This window comes from Triticum aestivum, chromosome 5B, assembly GCF_018294505.1.
Source record: "Triticum aestivum cultivar Chinese Spring chromosome 5B, IWGSC CS RefSeq v2.1, whole genome shotgun sequence".
NCBI lineage: Eukaryota > Viridiplantae > Streptophyta > Magnoliopsida > Poales > Poaceae > Triticum > Triticum aestivum.
Genome location: NC_057807.1, coordinates 215,822,947 through 215,840,342, shown reverse-complemented (window position 1 = coordinate 215,840,342; position 17,396 = coordinate 215,822,947). Strand labels below are relative to the sequence as shown.

The following is a 17,396-nucleotide window of genomic DNA, read 5'->3' as shown; positions in this document are numbered from 1 at the left end:
AAATGTTTATTATTCATGCTAGAATTTTATTAACCGGAAACATAATACATGTGTGAATACATAGACAAACATAGTGTCACTACTATGCCTCTACTTGACTAGCTCGTTGATCAAAGATGGTCGTGTTTCCTATCCATAGATATGAGTTGTCATTTGATTAACAGGATCACATCATTAGGAGAATGATGTGATTGACTTGACCCATTCCGTTAGCTTAGCACTTGATCATTTAGTATGTTGCTATTGCTTTCTTCATGACTTATACATGTTCCTACGACTATGAGATTATGCAACTCCCATTTACCGGAGGAACACTTTGTGTGCTACCAAACGTCACAATGTAACTGGGTGATTATAAAGGAGCTCTACAGGTGTCTCCAAAGGTACATGTTGAGTTAGCGTATTTCGAGATTAGGATTTATCACTCCGATTGTCGGAGAGGTATCTCTGGGCCCTCTCGGTAATGCACATCACTATAAGCCTTGCAAGCAATGTAGCTAATGAGTTGGTTGTGGGATGATGCATTAAATAACGAGTAAAGAGACTTGCCGGTAACGAGATTGAACTAGGTATTGAGATACCGACGATTGAATCTCGGGCAAGTAACATACCGATGACAAAGGGAACAACGTATGTAGTTATGCGGTTTGACTGATAAAGATCTTCATAGAATATGTAGGAGCCAATATGAGCATCCAGGTTCCGCTATTGGTTATTGACCGGAGACGTCTCTCGGTCATGTCTACATAGTTCTCGAACCCGTAGGGTCCGCACGCTTAAAGTTCGGTGACGCTTGGTATTATGAGTTTTTGTGTTTTGATGTATTGAAGGTAGTACAGAGTCCCGGATATGATCACGGACATGACGAGGAGTCTCGAAATGGTCGAGACGTAAAGATCGATATATTGGATGACTATGTTTGGACACCGGAATAGTTTCGGGTGGTTTCGGGCATATACCGGAGTACCGGGGGGTTACCGGAACCCCCGGGGGGTTAATGGGCCTCATGGGCCCTAAGTGGATAAGAGGAGGGGTGGCTAGGGCAGGCCGCGCGGCCCCTCCCCCTCTAGTCCGAATAGGACAAGGAGGGGGGCGGCGTCCCCCCCCTTTCCTTCCTCTCCTCTCTCCCTTCCTTCCCCCTCCTACTCCAACTAGGAAAGGAGGGAGTCCTACTCCCGGTGGGAGTAGGACTCCTCCCTGGGGCGCCTCCTCCTGGACGGCCACCCCCTCCCCCTTGATCCTTTATATACGGGGGCAGGGGCACCTCTAGGCACAACAATTAATCTCTTGATCTCTTAGCCGTGTGCGGTGCCACCCTCCACCATATTCCACCTCGGTAATATCATAGCGGTGCTTAGGTGAAGCCCTGCGTCGGTAGCATCATTGACACCGTCATCATGCCGTCGTGCTGACGGAACTCTCCCACAAAGCTCTGCTGGATCGGAGTTCGTGGGACGTCATCGAGGTGAACGTGTGCTGAACTCGGAGGTGCCGTACGTTCGGTACTTGATCGGTCGGATCATGAAGACGTACGACTACATCAACCGTGTTGTGCTAACGCTTCCTCTTTCGGTCTACGAGGGTACGTGGACAACACTCTTCCCACTCGTTGCTATGCATCACCATGATCTTGCATGTGCGTAGGAATTTTTTTGAAATTACTACGTTCCCCAACAGTGGCACCCGAGCCAGGTTTTATGCGTAGATGTTATATGCACGAGTAGAACACAAGTGAGTTGTGGGTGATACAAGTCATACTGCTTACCAGCATGTCATACTTTGGTTTGGCGGTATTGTTGTATGAAGCGGCCCGGACCGACATTACGCGTACACTTACGCGAGACTGGTTCTACCGACGTGCTTTGCACATAGGTGGCTGGCGGGTGTCAGTTTCTCCAACTTTAGTTGAACCGAGTGTGGCTACGCCCGGTCCTTGAGAAGGTTAAAACAACACTAACTTGACGAACTATCGTTGTGGTTTTTGATGCGTAGGTAAGAACGGTTCTTGCTCGGCCCATAGCAGCCACGTAAAACATGCAACAACAAAGTAGAGGACGTCTAACTTGTTTTTGCAGGGCATGTTGTGATGTGATATGGTCAAGACATGATGCTATATTTTATTGTATGAGATGATCATGTTTTGTAATTGCTTTATTTTATCACTAAGCGGTAGCGGTAGTCATAGAAGCGATAGGTGGCGAAACGACAACGATGCTACGATGGAGATCAAGGTGTCGCGCCGGTGACGATGGTGATCATGATGGTGCTTCGGAGATGGTGATCACAAGCACAAGATGATGATGGCCATATCATATCACTTATATTGATTGCATGTGATGTTTATCCTTTATGCATCTTATTTTGCTTTGATTGACGGTAGCGTTATAAGATGATCTCTCACTATTTTCAAGGTATAAGTGTTCTCCCTAAGTATGCTCCATTGCGAAAGTTCTTCGTGCTGAGACACCACGTGATGATCGGGTGTGATAGGCTCTGCGTTCAAATACAACGGGTGCAAAACAGTTGCACACGCGGAATACTCAGGTTAAACTTTACGAGCCTAGCATATACAGATATGGCCTCAAAACACTGAGACCGAAAGGTCAAGCGTGAATCATGTAGTAGATATGATCAACATAGTAATGTTCACCATTGAAAACTACTCCATCTCACGTGATGATCGGACATGGTTTAGTTGATTTGGATCATGTGATCACTTAGATGATTAGAGGGATGTCTATCTAAGTGGGAGTTCTTAAGTAATATGATTAATTGAACTTAAATTTATCATGAATACCTGATAGTATTTTGCTTGTCTATGTTTGTTGTATATAGATGGTTTGTGTTGTTGTTCCATTGAATTTTAATGCGTTCCTTGAGAAAGATAAGTTGAAATATGATGGTAGCAATTACACGAACTGGGTCCATAGCTTGAGGATTATCCTCATTGTTGCACAGAAGAGTTACGTCCTGGAAGCACCGCTAGGTGTACCACCTGCCCCAGCAACTGCAGACATTGTGAATGCCTGGCAGTCGGGTGTGATGACTACTCTATAGTTCAGTGTGCCATGCTTTACGGCTTAGAACCGGGACTTCAACAATGTTTTGAACGTCATGGAGCATATGAGATGTTCCAGGAGTTGAAGTTAATATTTCTAGCAAATGCCCAGATTGAGAGATATGAACTCTCCAATAAGTTCTATAGCTGCAAGATGGAGTAGAATAGTTCTGTCAGTGAGCATATACTCAAAATGTCTGGGAATTGCAATCACTTGATTCAACTGGGAGTTAATCTTCCTGATGATTGTGCCATTGACAGAATTCTTCAATCACTGCCACCAAGCTACAAGAGCTTTGTGATGAACTATAATATGCAAGGGATGAACAAGACTATTCCCGAGCTCTTCGCAATGCTAAAAGATGCGGAGGTAGAAATCAAAAAGGAGCATCAAGTGTTGATGGTCAATAAGACCACCAGTTTCAAGAAAAAGGGTAAAGGGAAAAAGAAGGTGAACTTCAAGAAGAACGACAAACAAGTTGCTACTCAAGAGAAAAAACCCAAGTCTGGACCTAAGCCTGAGACTGAGTGCTTCTACTGCAAGCAGACTGGTCACTGGAAGCGGAACTACCCCAAGTATTTGGCGGATAAGAAGGATGGCCAGGTGAACAAAGGTATATGTGATATACATGTTATTGATGTGTACCTTACTAATGCTTGCAGTAGCACCTGGGTATTTGATACTGGTTCTGTTGCTAATATTTGCAACTCGAAACAGGGACTACAGATTAAGCGAAGATTGGCTAAGGATAAGGTGACGATGCGCGTGGGAAATGGTTCCAAAGTCGATGTGATCGCGGTCAGCATGCTACCTCTACATCTACCTTCCGGATTAGTTTTAGACCTGAATAATTGTTATTTGGTGCCAGCGTTAAGCATGAACATTATATCTGGATCTTGTTTGATGCGAGACGGTTATTCATTTAAATCAGAGAATAATGGTTGTTCAATTTATATGAGTAATATCTTTAATGGTCATGCACCCTTGAAGAGTGGTCTATTTTTGTTGAATCTCGATAGTTGTGATACACATATTCATAATGTTGAAGCTAAAAGATGCAGAGTTGATAATGATAGTGCAACTTATTTGTGGCACTGCCATTTAGGTCATATTGGTGTAAAGTGCATGAAGAAACTCCATACTGATGGACTTTTGGAATCACTTGATTATGAATCACTTGGTACTTGCGAACCATGCCTCATGGGCAAGATGACTAAAATGCCATTCTCCGGAACTATGGAGGGAGCAACAGATTATTGGAAATCATACATACTGATGTATGTGGTCCAATGAATATTGACGCTCGCGGCGGGTATCGTTATTTTCTCACCTTGACTGATGATTTGAGCAGATATGGGTATATCTACTTAATGAAATATAAGTCTGAAACATTTGAAAAGTTCAAAGAATTTTAGAGTGAAGTGGAAAATAATCGTAACAAGAAAATAAAGTTTCTACGATCTGATCATGGAGGAGAATATTTGAGTTACGAGTTTGGTTTACATTTGAAACAATGCGGAATAGTTTCGCAACTCACGCCACCCGGAACACCAACGTAATGGTGTGTCCGAACGTCGTAATCGTACTTTACTAGATATGGTGCGATCTATGATGTCTCTTACTGATTTACCGTTATCATTTTGGGGTTATGCTTTAGAGACGGCTGCATTCACGTTAAATAGGGAACCATCAAAATCCGTTGAGACGACGCCTTATGCACTGTGGTTTGGCAAGAAACCAAAGTTGTCGTTTCTTAAAGTTTGGGGCTGCGATGCTTATGTGAAAAAACTTCAACCTGATAAACTCGAACCCAAATCGGAAAATTTTGTCTTCACAAGATACCCAAAGGAGACTATTGGGTACACCTTCTATCACAGATCTGAAGGCAAGACTTTTGTTGCTATATTTGGATCCTTTCTAGAGAAGGAGTTTCTCTCGAAAGAAGTGAGTGGGAGGAAAGTAGAACTTGATTAGGTAACTGTACCTGCTCCCTTATTGGAAAGTAGTTCATCATAGAAACCGGTTCCTGTGACGACTACACCAATTAGTGAGGAAGCTAAGGATATTGATCATGAAACTTCAGATCAAGTTACTACCGAACCTCATAGGTCAACCAGAGTAAGATCCGCACCAGAGTGGTACAGTAATCCTATTCTGGAGGTCATGTTACTTGACCATGGCGAACCTACAAACTATGAGGAAGCGATGATGAGCCCAGATTCCGCAAAATGGCTTGAGGCCATGAAATCTGAGATGGGATCCATGTATGAGAACAAAGTATGGACTTTGGTTGACTTGCCTGATGATCGGCAAGCCATCGAGAATAAATGGATCTTCAAGAAGAAGACTGGCGTTGATGGTAATGTTACTGTCTACAAAGCTTGACTTGTTGCGAAAGGTTTTCAACAAGTTCAAGGGGTTGACTACGATGAGACTTTCTCACCCGTAGCGATGCTTAAGTCTGTACGAATCATGTTAGCAATTGCCGCATTTTATGATTATGAAATATGGCAAAATGGATGTCAAAACTACATTCCTGATTGGATTTCTATATATGATGCAACCAGAAGGTTTTGTCGATCCAAAGGGTGCTAACAAAGTGTGCAAGCTCCAGCGATCCATTTATGGACTGGTGTAAGCCTCTCGGAGTTGGAATAAACGCTTTGATAGTGTGATCAAAGCATATGGTTTTATACAGACTTTTGCAGAAGCCTGTATTTACAAGAAAGTGAGTGGGAGCTCTATAGCATTTCTGATATTATATGTAGACGACATATTGTTGATTGGAAATGATATAGAATTTCTGGATATCATAAAAGGATACTTGAATAAAAGTTTTTCAATGAAAGACCTCAGTGAAGCTGCTTATATATTGGGCATCAAGATCTATAGAGATAGATCAAGACGCTTAATTGGACTTTCACAAAGCACATACCTTGATAAAGTTTTGAAAAAGTTCAAAATGGATCAAACAAAGAAAGGGTTCTTGCCTGTATTACAAGGTGTGAAGTTGAGTCAGACTCAATGCCCGACCACTGCAGAAGATAGAGAGAAAATGAAAGATGTTCCCTATGCTTCAGCCATAGGCTCTATCATGTATGCAATGCTGTTACCAGACCTGATGTATGCTTAGCAATAAGTTTGGCAGGGAGGTACCAAAGTAATCTAGGAGTGGATCACTGGACAGTGGTCAAGAATATCCTGAAATACCTGAAAAGGACTAAGGATATGTTTCTCGTTTATGGAGGTGACAAAGAGCTAGTCGTAAATGGTTACGTCAATGCAAGCTTTGACACTGATCCGGATGATTCTAAATCACAAACCGGATACGTGTTTATATTGAACGATGGAGCTGTCAGTTGGTGCAGTTCTAAACAAAGCGTCGTGGCGGGATCTACATGTGAAGCAGAGTACATAACTGCTTTGGAAGCAGCAAATGAAGGATTCTGGATGAAGGAGTTCATATCCGATCTAGGTGTCATACCTAGTGCATCGGGTCCAATGAAAATCTTTTGTGACAATACTGCTGCAATTGCCTTGGCAAAGGAATCTAGATTTCACAAGAGAACCAAGCACATCAAGAGACGCTTCAATTCCATCCGGGACCAAGTCCAGGTGGGAGACATAGAGATTTGCAAGATACATATGGATCTGAATGGTTCCAGACCCGTTGACTAAGCCTCTTCCACGAGCAAAACATGATCAGCACCAAGACTCCATGGATGTTAGAACCATTACAGTGTAATCTAGATTATTGACTCTAGTGCAAGTGGGAGACTGAAGGAAATATGCCCTAGAGGCAATAATAAAGTTATTATTTATTTCCTTATATCATGATAAATGTTTATTATTCATACTAGAATTGTATTAGCCGGAAACAAAATACATGTGTGAATACATAGACAAACATAGTGTCACTAGTATGCCTATACTTGACTAGCTCGTTGATCAAAGATGGTTGTGTTTCCTATCCATATACATGAGTTGTCATTTGATTAATGGGATCACATCATTAGGAGAATGATGTGATTGACTTGACCCATTCCGTTAGCTTAGCACTTGATCGTTTAGTATGTTGCTATTGCTTTGTTCATGACTTATACATGTTCCTACGACTATGAGATTATGCAACTCCCATTTACCGGAGGAACACTTTGTGTGCTACCAAACGTCACAACGTAACTGGGTGATTATAAAGGAGCTCTACAGGTGTCTCCGGAGGTACATGTTGAGTTGGTGTATTTCGAGATTAGGATTTCTCACTCCGATTGTCGGAGAGGTATCTCTGGGCCCTCTCGGTAATGCACATCACTATAAGCCTTGCAAGCAATGTAGCTAATGAGTTGGTTGCGGGATGATGCATTACATAACGAGTAAAGAGACTTGCCGGTAACGAGATTGAACTAGGTATTGAGATACCGATGATCGAATCCCGGGCAAGTAACATACCGATGACAAAGGGAACAACGTACGTTGTTATGCGGTTTGACCGATAAAGTTCTTCGTAGAATATGTAGGAGCCAATATGAGCATCCAGGTTCCGCTATTGGTTATTGACCGGAGACGTGTCTCGGTCATGTCTACATAGTTCTCGAACCCGTATGGTCCGCACGCTTAAAGTTCAGTGATGATCGGTATTATGAGTTCTTGTGTTTTGATGTACCGAAGGTAGTTCGGAGTCCCGGATATTATCACGGACATGACGAGGAGTCTCAAAATGGTCGAGACGTAAAGATCAATATATTGGATGACTATGTTCGGACACCGAAATAGTTTCGGGTGGTTTCGGGCATATACCAGAGTACCGGGGGGTTATCGGAACCCCCCGGGGGGTTAATGGGCCTCATGGGCCCTAATTGGAGAAAAGGAGGGGCGACTAGGGCAGGCCACGCGCCCCCTCCCCCTCTAGTCCGAATAGGACAAGGAGGGGGGCGCCCCCCCCCCTTTCCTTCCTCTCCTCTCTCCCTTCCTTCCGCCTCCTACTCCAACTAGGAAAGGAGGGAGTCCTACTCCCAGTGGGAGTAGGACTCCTCCCTGGCGCGCCTCCTCCTGGCCGGCCGCCCCCTCCCCCTTGATCTTTATATACGGGGGCAGGGGGCACCTCTAGGCACAACAATTGATCTCTTGATCTCTTAGCCGTGTGCGGTGCCCCCCTCCATCATATTCCACCTTGGTAATATCATAGCGGTGCTTAGGTGAAGCCCTGTGTCGGTAGCATCATCAACACTGTCATCACGCCATCGTGCTGACGGGACTCTCCCGCAAAGCTCTGCTGGATCGGAGTTCGTGGGACATCATCGAGCTAAACGTGTGCTGAACTCGGAGGTGTCGTACGTTCGGTACTTGATCGGTCAGATCGTGAAGACGTACGACTACATCAACCGCGTTGTGCTAACGCTTCCGCTTTCGGTCTACGAGGGTACGTGGACAACACTCTTCCCACTCGTTGCTATGCATCACCATGATCTTTCGTGTGCGTAGGAATTTTTTTGAAATTACAACGTTCCCCAACACCCTTGACTTAGTTGCTGACAAAGAAGGGCTTTCTGTGGACTGAACAAGCTACTGTAGCTTTTCAAACCATGAAAACAGCTATGACTAGTGCTCCGGTGTTCGCCTTGCTAGATTTTAGTAAACATGTGACTGAACCATGGCCAGGTTTGTCAGCAAGCAAAACATGAAAGAACAGTGCCTGGTGGTTTGCTCCAACCCCTTCCAGTTCCTGACCACCCATGGGAAGACATAACCATGGATTGCATTGATGGGCTACCCGAGTCAGAGGGATTTGAGGTGATTTTGGTGGTGGTCGATCGTTTTACCAAGTATGCCCATTTCCTTCCTCTGAAGCATCCGTATACAACACAGTCAGTGGCGACTATGTTCGTTGACACTATTGTCCGTCTTCATGGCGTGCCGGCCTCCATTGTCTCTGATTGTGATAAAGTATTCACTAGCAGTTTCTGGAAGAAATTGTTCACGGAAATTGGCACTAAACTCTGTTACTCTACAGCCTACCACCCATAGATGGACGGTCAATCAGAGCGTGTAAAGCAATGCTTAGAGCAGTATCTGCGGTGTGCTGTTCATGACAGTACAGCTCGATGGAAGCGTTGATTGCCAATGTCGGAATTTTGGTATCATTCCTCGTATCACACCTCCCTTGGAAGCACTCCTTTCAAGGCCCTGTATGGTGTGGATCCTAATTTCGGTATTATGCTAATTTATGCTGGTGATCTGCCTACATCTCTTGCGGAATTGGCAGCCGATCATGAGGATTTTCTGGATATGTTGTGTGACAATTTACTACGTGCTCAACAGCGAATCAAGTCTCAGGCAGATAAACATCGTCAGGATCGGGAGGCGAGGAAGTTTTACTCAAGTTATAACCCTATGCACAATCATCCTTGGTCAATCGCCCGTGTCGCAAGTTAGCTTTGAAATATTTCGGGCCATTCCGAGTTACTGCTCGGCTGGGTGCTGCTGCTTATCGTTTGGATCTCCCTAATACTAGTCTGATCCATCCCGTGTTTCACGTGTCGCAGCTGAAACCTTTCACTGCCAACTACTCTTCAGTGTTTCAGGAGCTGCCAGACCCACCTGATTTATCGGTTGTCACTCTCCAACCAGAGGCTATTCTGGATCGTCGCATGGTGAAGAAGGGCAGCAACGCCATTCTGTAAATCAAAGTTCAGTGGCACAGTGTCACTGTAGATCATGCAACCTGGGAAGATTATTATGTGTTGCGCGCTCGTTTCCCACCCTGCAATTTGGGAGGAGGCTCAAGCTCAAGGAGGGGAGAATGTCACGGCTCCATCCTTTACAACGTCGCCGGACAACCGACAGGTGGACCCCGGGTCCACTCGGCAAGCGGGCGACACCAATGTGTGACCGGCAGTGGGCCTAGCATGTAGTAGGTGTAAGCCGTGGCGTGTGTGTGGGTATATATACGTCTGCTGTCTAGGGAACGAGTTATATGAAGAAAGACAAGTCTGAACCTATCTCTCCCTGTTGCTCCGTTTCTGTCCTCATTCTCTGCAATCCTCTCTGTTCGTCCCTCCTCTCTCTCGAATTCCTGTGAGATCCACCACCGGGGCCTCACATCCCCTCGTCTTCGTCTTCAATTTCTCGAACTCGCGTCCTTCCTATCTGCCGGAGGCACTGAACAGAAGCGAGTGCCACTGCGATTCGGTAAAGCATGTACACTTCGTGTGACTCGTCAATCCAGGCCACCAAACCCGAGCCTCGCAATGGTGCACATCCAGCCGCTCGAGGTGTCTCTCGAGGCCGGCAACCTCGCCGACCCCGCCGCGGTCGCGCTCGATGACGACGGCCGCCCGCGCCGCACCGGCACCGTCCTCACCACAAGCGCGCACATCGTCACCGCCGTCGTCGGCTCCGGCGTCCTCTCGCTCGCCTGGGCCACCGCGCAGCTCGGTTGGGTCGCGGGTCCCACCACCATGGCGCTCTTCGGCGGCATCGTCTACTACAGCTCCACGCTTCTCGCCGACTGCTACCGCACCGGCGACCCGGCCGCCGGCACCCGGAACTACTCCTACGTGGAGGCCGTCCGAACCATCCTCGGCGGCGCCAAAGTGAAGTTCTGCGGCGTCATACAGTACGCCAACCTCGTCGGCATCGCCATTGGCTACACCATCGCCGCCTCCATCAGCTTTCATGCCATCACGAGGGCCAACTGCTTCCACAGCAAGGGGCACGACAACGCGTGCCACACCTCCAGCACGCCCTACATGATCGGCTTCGGCGCCGCGCAGATCGTCTTCTCTCAGATACCCAACTTCGATCAGATACGGTGGCTCTCCGTCGTCGCCTCCGCCATGTCCTTCGCCTACTCCGGCATCGGGCTCGGGCTCGGAATCGCCCAGACCGTGGCCAACGGCGGCTTCGGAGGCACCCTCACCGGCGTCGCCATCGGCACGGCGGGCGTCACCGTGATGCAGAAGCTGTGGCGCGTCCTGCAGGCGCTGGGCAACATCGCCTTCGCCTACTCCTTCTCCAACGTGCTCATCGAGATCCAGGACACCATCAAGGCGCCACCGCCGTCGGAGGCAGCCGTGATGAAGAAGGCCACGGCGCTGAGCGTGGCCACCACGACGGCGTTCTACGTCATGTGCGGGTGCATGGGCTACGCGGCCTTCGGCAACGACGCGCCGGACAATCTCCTCACCGGGTTCGGCTTCTACGAGCCCTTCTGGCCGGTGGACGTCGCCAACGCCGCCATCGTCGTGCACCTCGTCGGCGCCTACCAGGTCTTCTGCCAGCCCATCTTCGCCTTCGTCCAGCGCTGGGCCGCCGCCAGATGGCCAGAGAGCGACTTCGTCACGAGGGTGGGGCCGTTCGCGCTGAGCGCGCTCCGGCTTGTGTGGCGCTCGGCGTTCGTGTGCCTGACCACCCTGGTCGCCATGGCGATGCCATCCTTCGGCGCCATCGTGGGGCTCATGGGCGCGCTCTCGTTCTGGCCGCTCACCGTCTACTTCCCCGTGGAGATGTACATGAAGCAGCGCGCCGTGGCGCGCGGGAGCGCGAGGTGGCTCTGCCTCAAGGCGCTCACCGTCGGCTGCCTCGTCGTGTCGGTGGCCGCCACCGTGGGATCAATCGCCGGCATGGTCGGCGCGTTCAAGGTGTTCCGCCCTTTCAGTGGCTAGTCGCCCGCCATACCAAAACAGCTCGGTGTCATCAAGTACGCATACTTGAGTATAGATATATAGAGTTGGTACTGAACTAGTGCATCGAGGGTACAGAACTAATGCGTTGACGCTTGTGACTTGTCATGGCGTGTTTGTAATTGTACTGGAGACGAAAAATCTGGTGGTTTTCATTCATTGATCATGGAAATTAATAATCACATGAATTTTGAAGAGAAACATCAGAAGATGAGCCGTTATACAAATTTTATCAACGAACAACTTAGAAGTGAAATACTATCAGTTCCGAAACATAAAGAAAACTCCACAGATTTTATACTATCATATCAAAAAGTACGTATAAACCAAGCGTTTTTGGGGGAAACCACAGTTCAACGGCTGCCATCGCCAAAGACTACTACACAAAGAACAACTCTACTGTACATATTATACTGAAATAAACTGACTGGCATTCCTACATACCTGGGACTAACAGCATCACCTTACAGACATCCTTACAACTAAAGAATGACTACTGCAAGATCTAAACCATGATATCAATCTTCCCTTGGCTCCACCCAACATCAGGTGATAAGTCATGGCAGCAACACAGTTCTTCAGTTGGTTACACTGAAGTTTCACATTTGGGCACAAGGGTAGGTTCAGTTGGTTGCTCAAGTTTCAGTTCATCAAGTTCCGAAAGCCAATTCAGAAATACCTGCAATGCAGTGCAGGTTAATTTGCAAGAGTCATTCATCATCTGCCATATGCTCCATAAAACATCTCAAGTAAACACAGTAAGTCATTAACACCCTTGATTCATAAGAACGGAACGATTATATTTCATATGCACATGGCGATGATTACAGGCTACCAGATTTTTCTCTTTTCTAAAGAATACACGTTCCTAACTTCGTATATAGAGCCTCCCTGGGATGATTATTTTTGTCCAATGGCCTCCCCCTTGTTATTCACTCTTTGTTCGAACGGTAGTTAGCTGCACACTCTTCGTTCTGAATACCAAAGATGCTGCTGGGGAACTGGGGCCAACAATAACCTTCCTCAAATCCATGAATGGTATTTTCACTGTTTGAATAAACAGAAGAGAATTAAGGGTATATATGTTCAGGTGTGTGAAATGATCACAGAAGGGAAGATCCGAACTTGGGGATTCTATCACAGGGTGCTCGGATCCATCCAATCTGCCCTCTCTCATTGTCATATATCACCATCTGATCCTGCATTGTAATATCTGCAACAAGAGAGAAGTAGCATCATTTTTCTGTACATGATTTGAAAGAGATCATGGATTTTGAAGCTATATTGCTTGGTTTTTATGCCTGAACTTCCTACCTCCAACAATGTTCAGATCCTTGAGTCCAATTTCTGATCCGTTAAGGATGCCCAAACATGCATTCCCGTATTTCTGGCACCAACATAGCAATAAATATTTAGTAACCAAGAACTTGGGAGTTGGGAGTTATTTACAGAATAATCTATCGGGTTGCGGAATGCTTACAGTGACGATGAGGTAGTTCTCAGGAGGGATCTCCATGAGCGCCTTCTTGCCATTGGCAAAGTTCAGAACCAATGATTTGAACTCCTTCTTGACATCAAGCACGGATTTGAATGGTTTCTTTCCTTTCCAGCATAGAGGCAGAGAGGGGTCAGACACCTCTTTCAGCGTCTTGCTTAGATCACCCTTAAGCTGCAATAAACAAAACCTCATGAGCTTGATACATCTGTGCAATAATCCTAATTCCATATTAGAATATGAAAAAAGTTGTGAAACTTACTGCAGTGACAAGTGCTTGATATGGCTGTGAAGAAAAGTAGGTGAACGAGCTTCCGCTGTCCAATACTACTTCCATTGGTTTCACGCCAAGTGACCAGCCACCAAAATACAGGCTTGCTGAGCCAGGTGAGTAATAATTCCTGTAAATGCGATTCAGAAATATAAATGGGAGAATCTGCTCACAACTAGTATATGAGAACAAATCAAATTAAAATAGGAAATGAAGAAAGTAAGTCAAATAAAATTAAAACCACAACAAGTATTTTGGAACGGAGGGAGCATAATTTTTTCGAGAAGGAACTGTGAAGTATTATAATTGGTAGTGATTTCCAAGAAAAATATAGCATTTTAATGTCGTTAGTCTACAGTTTTGCAATTCATTTAGATCCTTTCCATAATACTCTAGAAGTTAGTACAAAGTTGAGTCACTTATTTTAGGACGGAGGGAGTAGTTGTGAGCGACTAGTCAATATTACACATTAGTGTTTAGAAAGTGAAACGCACACCTATTTTTTAACATCATTACAAGCAGGCAATGAGCACTTGTTCTTTCTACAATATATTGCGTGGCAAAAAAAACCATCAAAAATAGGGCTCGCCTGAATGCACTCCTAGCCATTGGTACCCATGTTGCACGTGAATAAGGCACGAGATTATCCCCAAAGAAGAGGAATCCCCCTCCTCTCATGCTGAGGCAGTGGCCAACCACGTTCTTGGTGATCCCATGCTGCTTGAGCTGTGAAAGCAGGCTGATCGATCCACTCCCAAGTCCAAGCACACCATCAGTGGGTGCAACCTCAGTGCTGCTCCCGACCTCCTGGTCATACCCACACCTGAAGGCAAGAAAATAAGCAGTTCAAGAAGATCTGGAAGATGAAGATACCTCTAAAGAATAAAATCTTTGCATGGTATCTTCGTCGCGGAGTCATTCTTACTAAAGATAACCTTATTAAGAGAAATTGGCATGGAAGCCCGCAATGTGTCTTTTGTCACCATGATGAGACAATAAAACATTTATTCTTCCAATGCAAATTGGCTCGTTCTATATGGTCAGTCATCCAGATAGCTTCTGGCTTGTATCCTCCTTGTAGTGTTGCTAATGTATTTGGCAACTGGTTACATGGGATAGATTACAGGTTCAGAACTATTCTTAGGGTGGGAGCGCTTGCCATTATTTGGTCGCTTTGGTTATGTAGAAATGATAAGGTGTTTAACGATAAAAGTACTTCTCTCATGCAGGTTATCTACAGGTGTACCGGGACTCTTCGTTTATGGTCCTCTCTACAACGTGTGGAGAATCGAGGCCTGTTTACGGAGGTGTGTACACGATTGGAGGATACGGTGAGGGATACTTTTACCCAACATGGGTGGCAGCATGATCTTAGGATTGGCCCACCTCCGCTTTAGGCGTTATACATACTCTGTTTCTTTGTATTTCGCCTTCTTAATTTTCGTTTGTGCGAGAGAACTTGTTTGGCTGTGTGCATCATAGTTATGCAGAGGCCGGGTGTAATGATTAAACCTTTTAAGTAATAAAGCACCCCTTTTCGAAAAAAGTGACTCACCATGCAATGTTAGTTTACTTTACAAGTTCCAAGTAAGCATACCCGAATGCAAGACTGGGGCGGACAATGGAGGCATTCGCAAGGCGGACTGCAAAACTGTCGTTGACGAGCACGCCAAGGGATGAACCCTGGTCGGCATACTTAACTTCATAGTCGCACTGCTGCTTCGGTGAGTCGCACTTGAGGTTTTTACCGAGGCCGCCGTGCAGAGAGGCGCACAGCTGATCAACACACGGTACCAGCTTGTTCTTTGTTGGTCTGTAGAGCGGGTGTGGCACCTACACCCACAATTAACATGCAGAACATCATAAGAATCCTTGACGAGAAAGGCGATACCAAATTTGGCTTTCACATATAAAATCTCCAACAATAAAGGAATCGGACACTAAATCTTGAAGACCACGGTAAAAATTTGGCAAATGCAAAGCTCTGAACTCATGCCAATAAATAGACTTGTCCACCGCAAACTAAAATACTACTGCCTCTGATCCGAATTAATTGACGCAGCCTTTATACAATGTCCATTTTACATTGTACAAAGATTACGTCAATTAATTCGGATTGGAGGAAGTCTAGTGTTGGGCTAGCAAAGTAAATGGGGCAATTACACATATGCATGAAATTCATAGATCATATTTCCACTGAATTCATTATATCCATGGATATGTATGTGTATAAAGAGTGAATCAAGCTCCAACTTTCTGTACCAAAATAATATGATGGGCGGGCCCCTGATGCTATGAACACCAACCCTTGGACCAGGAACAGCCAACAGTGACAAGGACTCAAACTCACTACCTTGCGTCAAGTCAAGGGTCTAATAGCATTGGATTGGATAAATAAGGAAGGCGAGGGAATATTACTATACCTTGGAGCAGCTGACGCAGGGGGCGTCGCACTGCAGCCAGGTGAGGTCGCTGCCGGTGTCGACGTCAAGGAAGTATGGTTTCGCCGGGTTGCCAATGCTCATGGCCACGTAGTACAACCTGCACAAGGAAGCGGCATCCAGGAAAATCAGGATCAAAATGTCACCACAGCAACTTTTCTCGATTCGTCCAGGCCAATCGATGTTTCTCCAAAACAAAACAGAAAACAAGGCCAATCGATAATGCTACTACTCAATTCACCAACAAGGCTAAAAACGGATGCTCCCCCGCAAAACAAAACAAAACCAAAAAAAAAGGCTAAAATGCTGGAATTGGCATACAAAAATGGGCACTGAGATGTATGGACGGCACTGGCGAGTAGGGCCAAAATCCGCAATCAGTTGATTGATGGGTTGGGTTGGGTTGGTCCGGGAGGGAGGAGGCATATACCCGTGGGGGTAGACGTTGCCGTAGAGCTGGAAGACGGCAGAGGAGGCCTCCGGGTCGTCGTCCGCGTGGCCGGTCCTCGCCGGCCTGTCCGCGCGCGCCGGCAGCAGGACGGCCAGCAGCAGGAGCAGGATGAGGCCGGCCGGCGGGGCCCACCTGGCAGCCATGGTAGGAGGCGAGGCAGGGGAGACGGACCTCGGCCTGAGCCCTGAGCAGAGGATGGGAAGGAGACTGGGATGGATTGAATGGTTTGCCTTGCCCCCCACCCTCACAGCACGGCCCAGCTCAGGGGAGGGAGGGAGGGAAGGAAGGATGGGGATGGATGGCAAGAGCGAATGGGAGGGACGGCGGTTTTTATAAGGAGAGAAGAAGATGCAGTGTGTGTGCGTGCGTTGTATTGCGATGGAAGCTTCTGTGGAAAGTTTCCTTTCCTTTGGCTGCGGCAAGGAACAGAAAAGGCTTGCCTCCCTGCCTTTCCGGTGGCCTTTTCACCCCGAGTCAAGTCAAGTAGTTCTATGTTGCCGGGCCTTCTTTTCTTTTGGTTGATTCCGTGGAGAAAGGTATTGCCTGGTTTATCAGATTTGCATCATTTTCTACTTCTACCTATTATGTGGCAATGATGGATTGAGGAGATGCTACTACTTCGCTTGCTCCAAATTAGCCGGAATCATAAGGAAAGAGGTGAACTTCCGGAGAAAGAAAAGAGAGGATGGGTTTAAGAAGAAGTATCTTTGGTCCAACATCCTGCAAGTCTTACATTTTCCATTAACTATCTTAGAGCAACTCCAACGGGTCCACCCATTTCGTTCGCTTTTTGTCCCTTTGGGTCGGCCAGGCGGACACGGACGTCCGCTTCCGCGTTTGGGTCGACGTATGCGTCCAACGCGCGCCCGACCCATTTCGACGGCGCCGACAAAAAAAAATTGTGCATGCATATTTCAACTAAAAACAACTTAATTAAACATTAAAGCCGGCCAGGAAGGCCGGCCAGAGTCCACGCGTCCACATTAGCATTAAAAAGA

General features: G+C 46.5%; 2 protein-coding genes across 3 annotated transcripts; one reads left to right on the top strand and one right to left on the bottom strand.

Annotated features, from left to right (window-relative positions):
• The first annotated feature begins 10,049 nt into the window (after positions 1 to 10,049).
• LOC123111061 (amino acid permease 4) lies at positions 10,050 to 11,899 on the top strand. Its single transcript, XM_044531737.1, has one exon. It carries the CDS (start codon positions 10,307 to 10,309, stop codon positions 11,720 to 11,722), a length of 1,416 nt encoding a protein of 471 aa, XP_044387672.1. The 5' UTR covers positions 10,050 to 10,306; the 3' UTR covers positions 11,723 to 11,899.
• A 116-nt stretch (positions 11,900 to 12,015) lies between these two features.
• LOC123111062 (aspartic proteinase Asp1) lies at positions 12,016 to 16,860 on the bottom strand. Of its 2 annotated transcripts, none has more exons than XM_044531739.1 (9): positions 16,378 to 16,860; positions 15,930 to 16,047; positions 15,104 to 15,339; positions 14,096 to 14,329; positions 13,498 to 13,636; positions 13,221 to 13,409; positions 13,055 to 13,127; positions 12,866 to 12,953; positions 12,016 to 12,419 (listed from the first exon to the last, which is right to left on the bottom strand). In XM_044531739.1, exons 1-9 carry the CDS (start codon positions 16,539 to 16,541, stop codon positions 12,410 to 12,412), a joined length of 1,251 nt encoding a protein of 416 aa, XP_044387674.1. In that variant the 5' UTR covers positions 16,542 to 16,860; the 3' UTR covers positions 12,016 to 12,409. The 2 variants fall into 2 exon arrangements, with proteins under 2 accessions (XP_044387674.1, XP_044387673.1); XM_044531738.1 differs by lacking the exon at positions 12,016 to 12,419 and adding an exon at positions 12,520 to 12,787.
• Between the last annotated feature and the right edge of the window lie 536 nt (positions 16,861 to 17,396).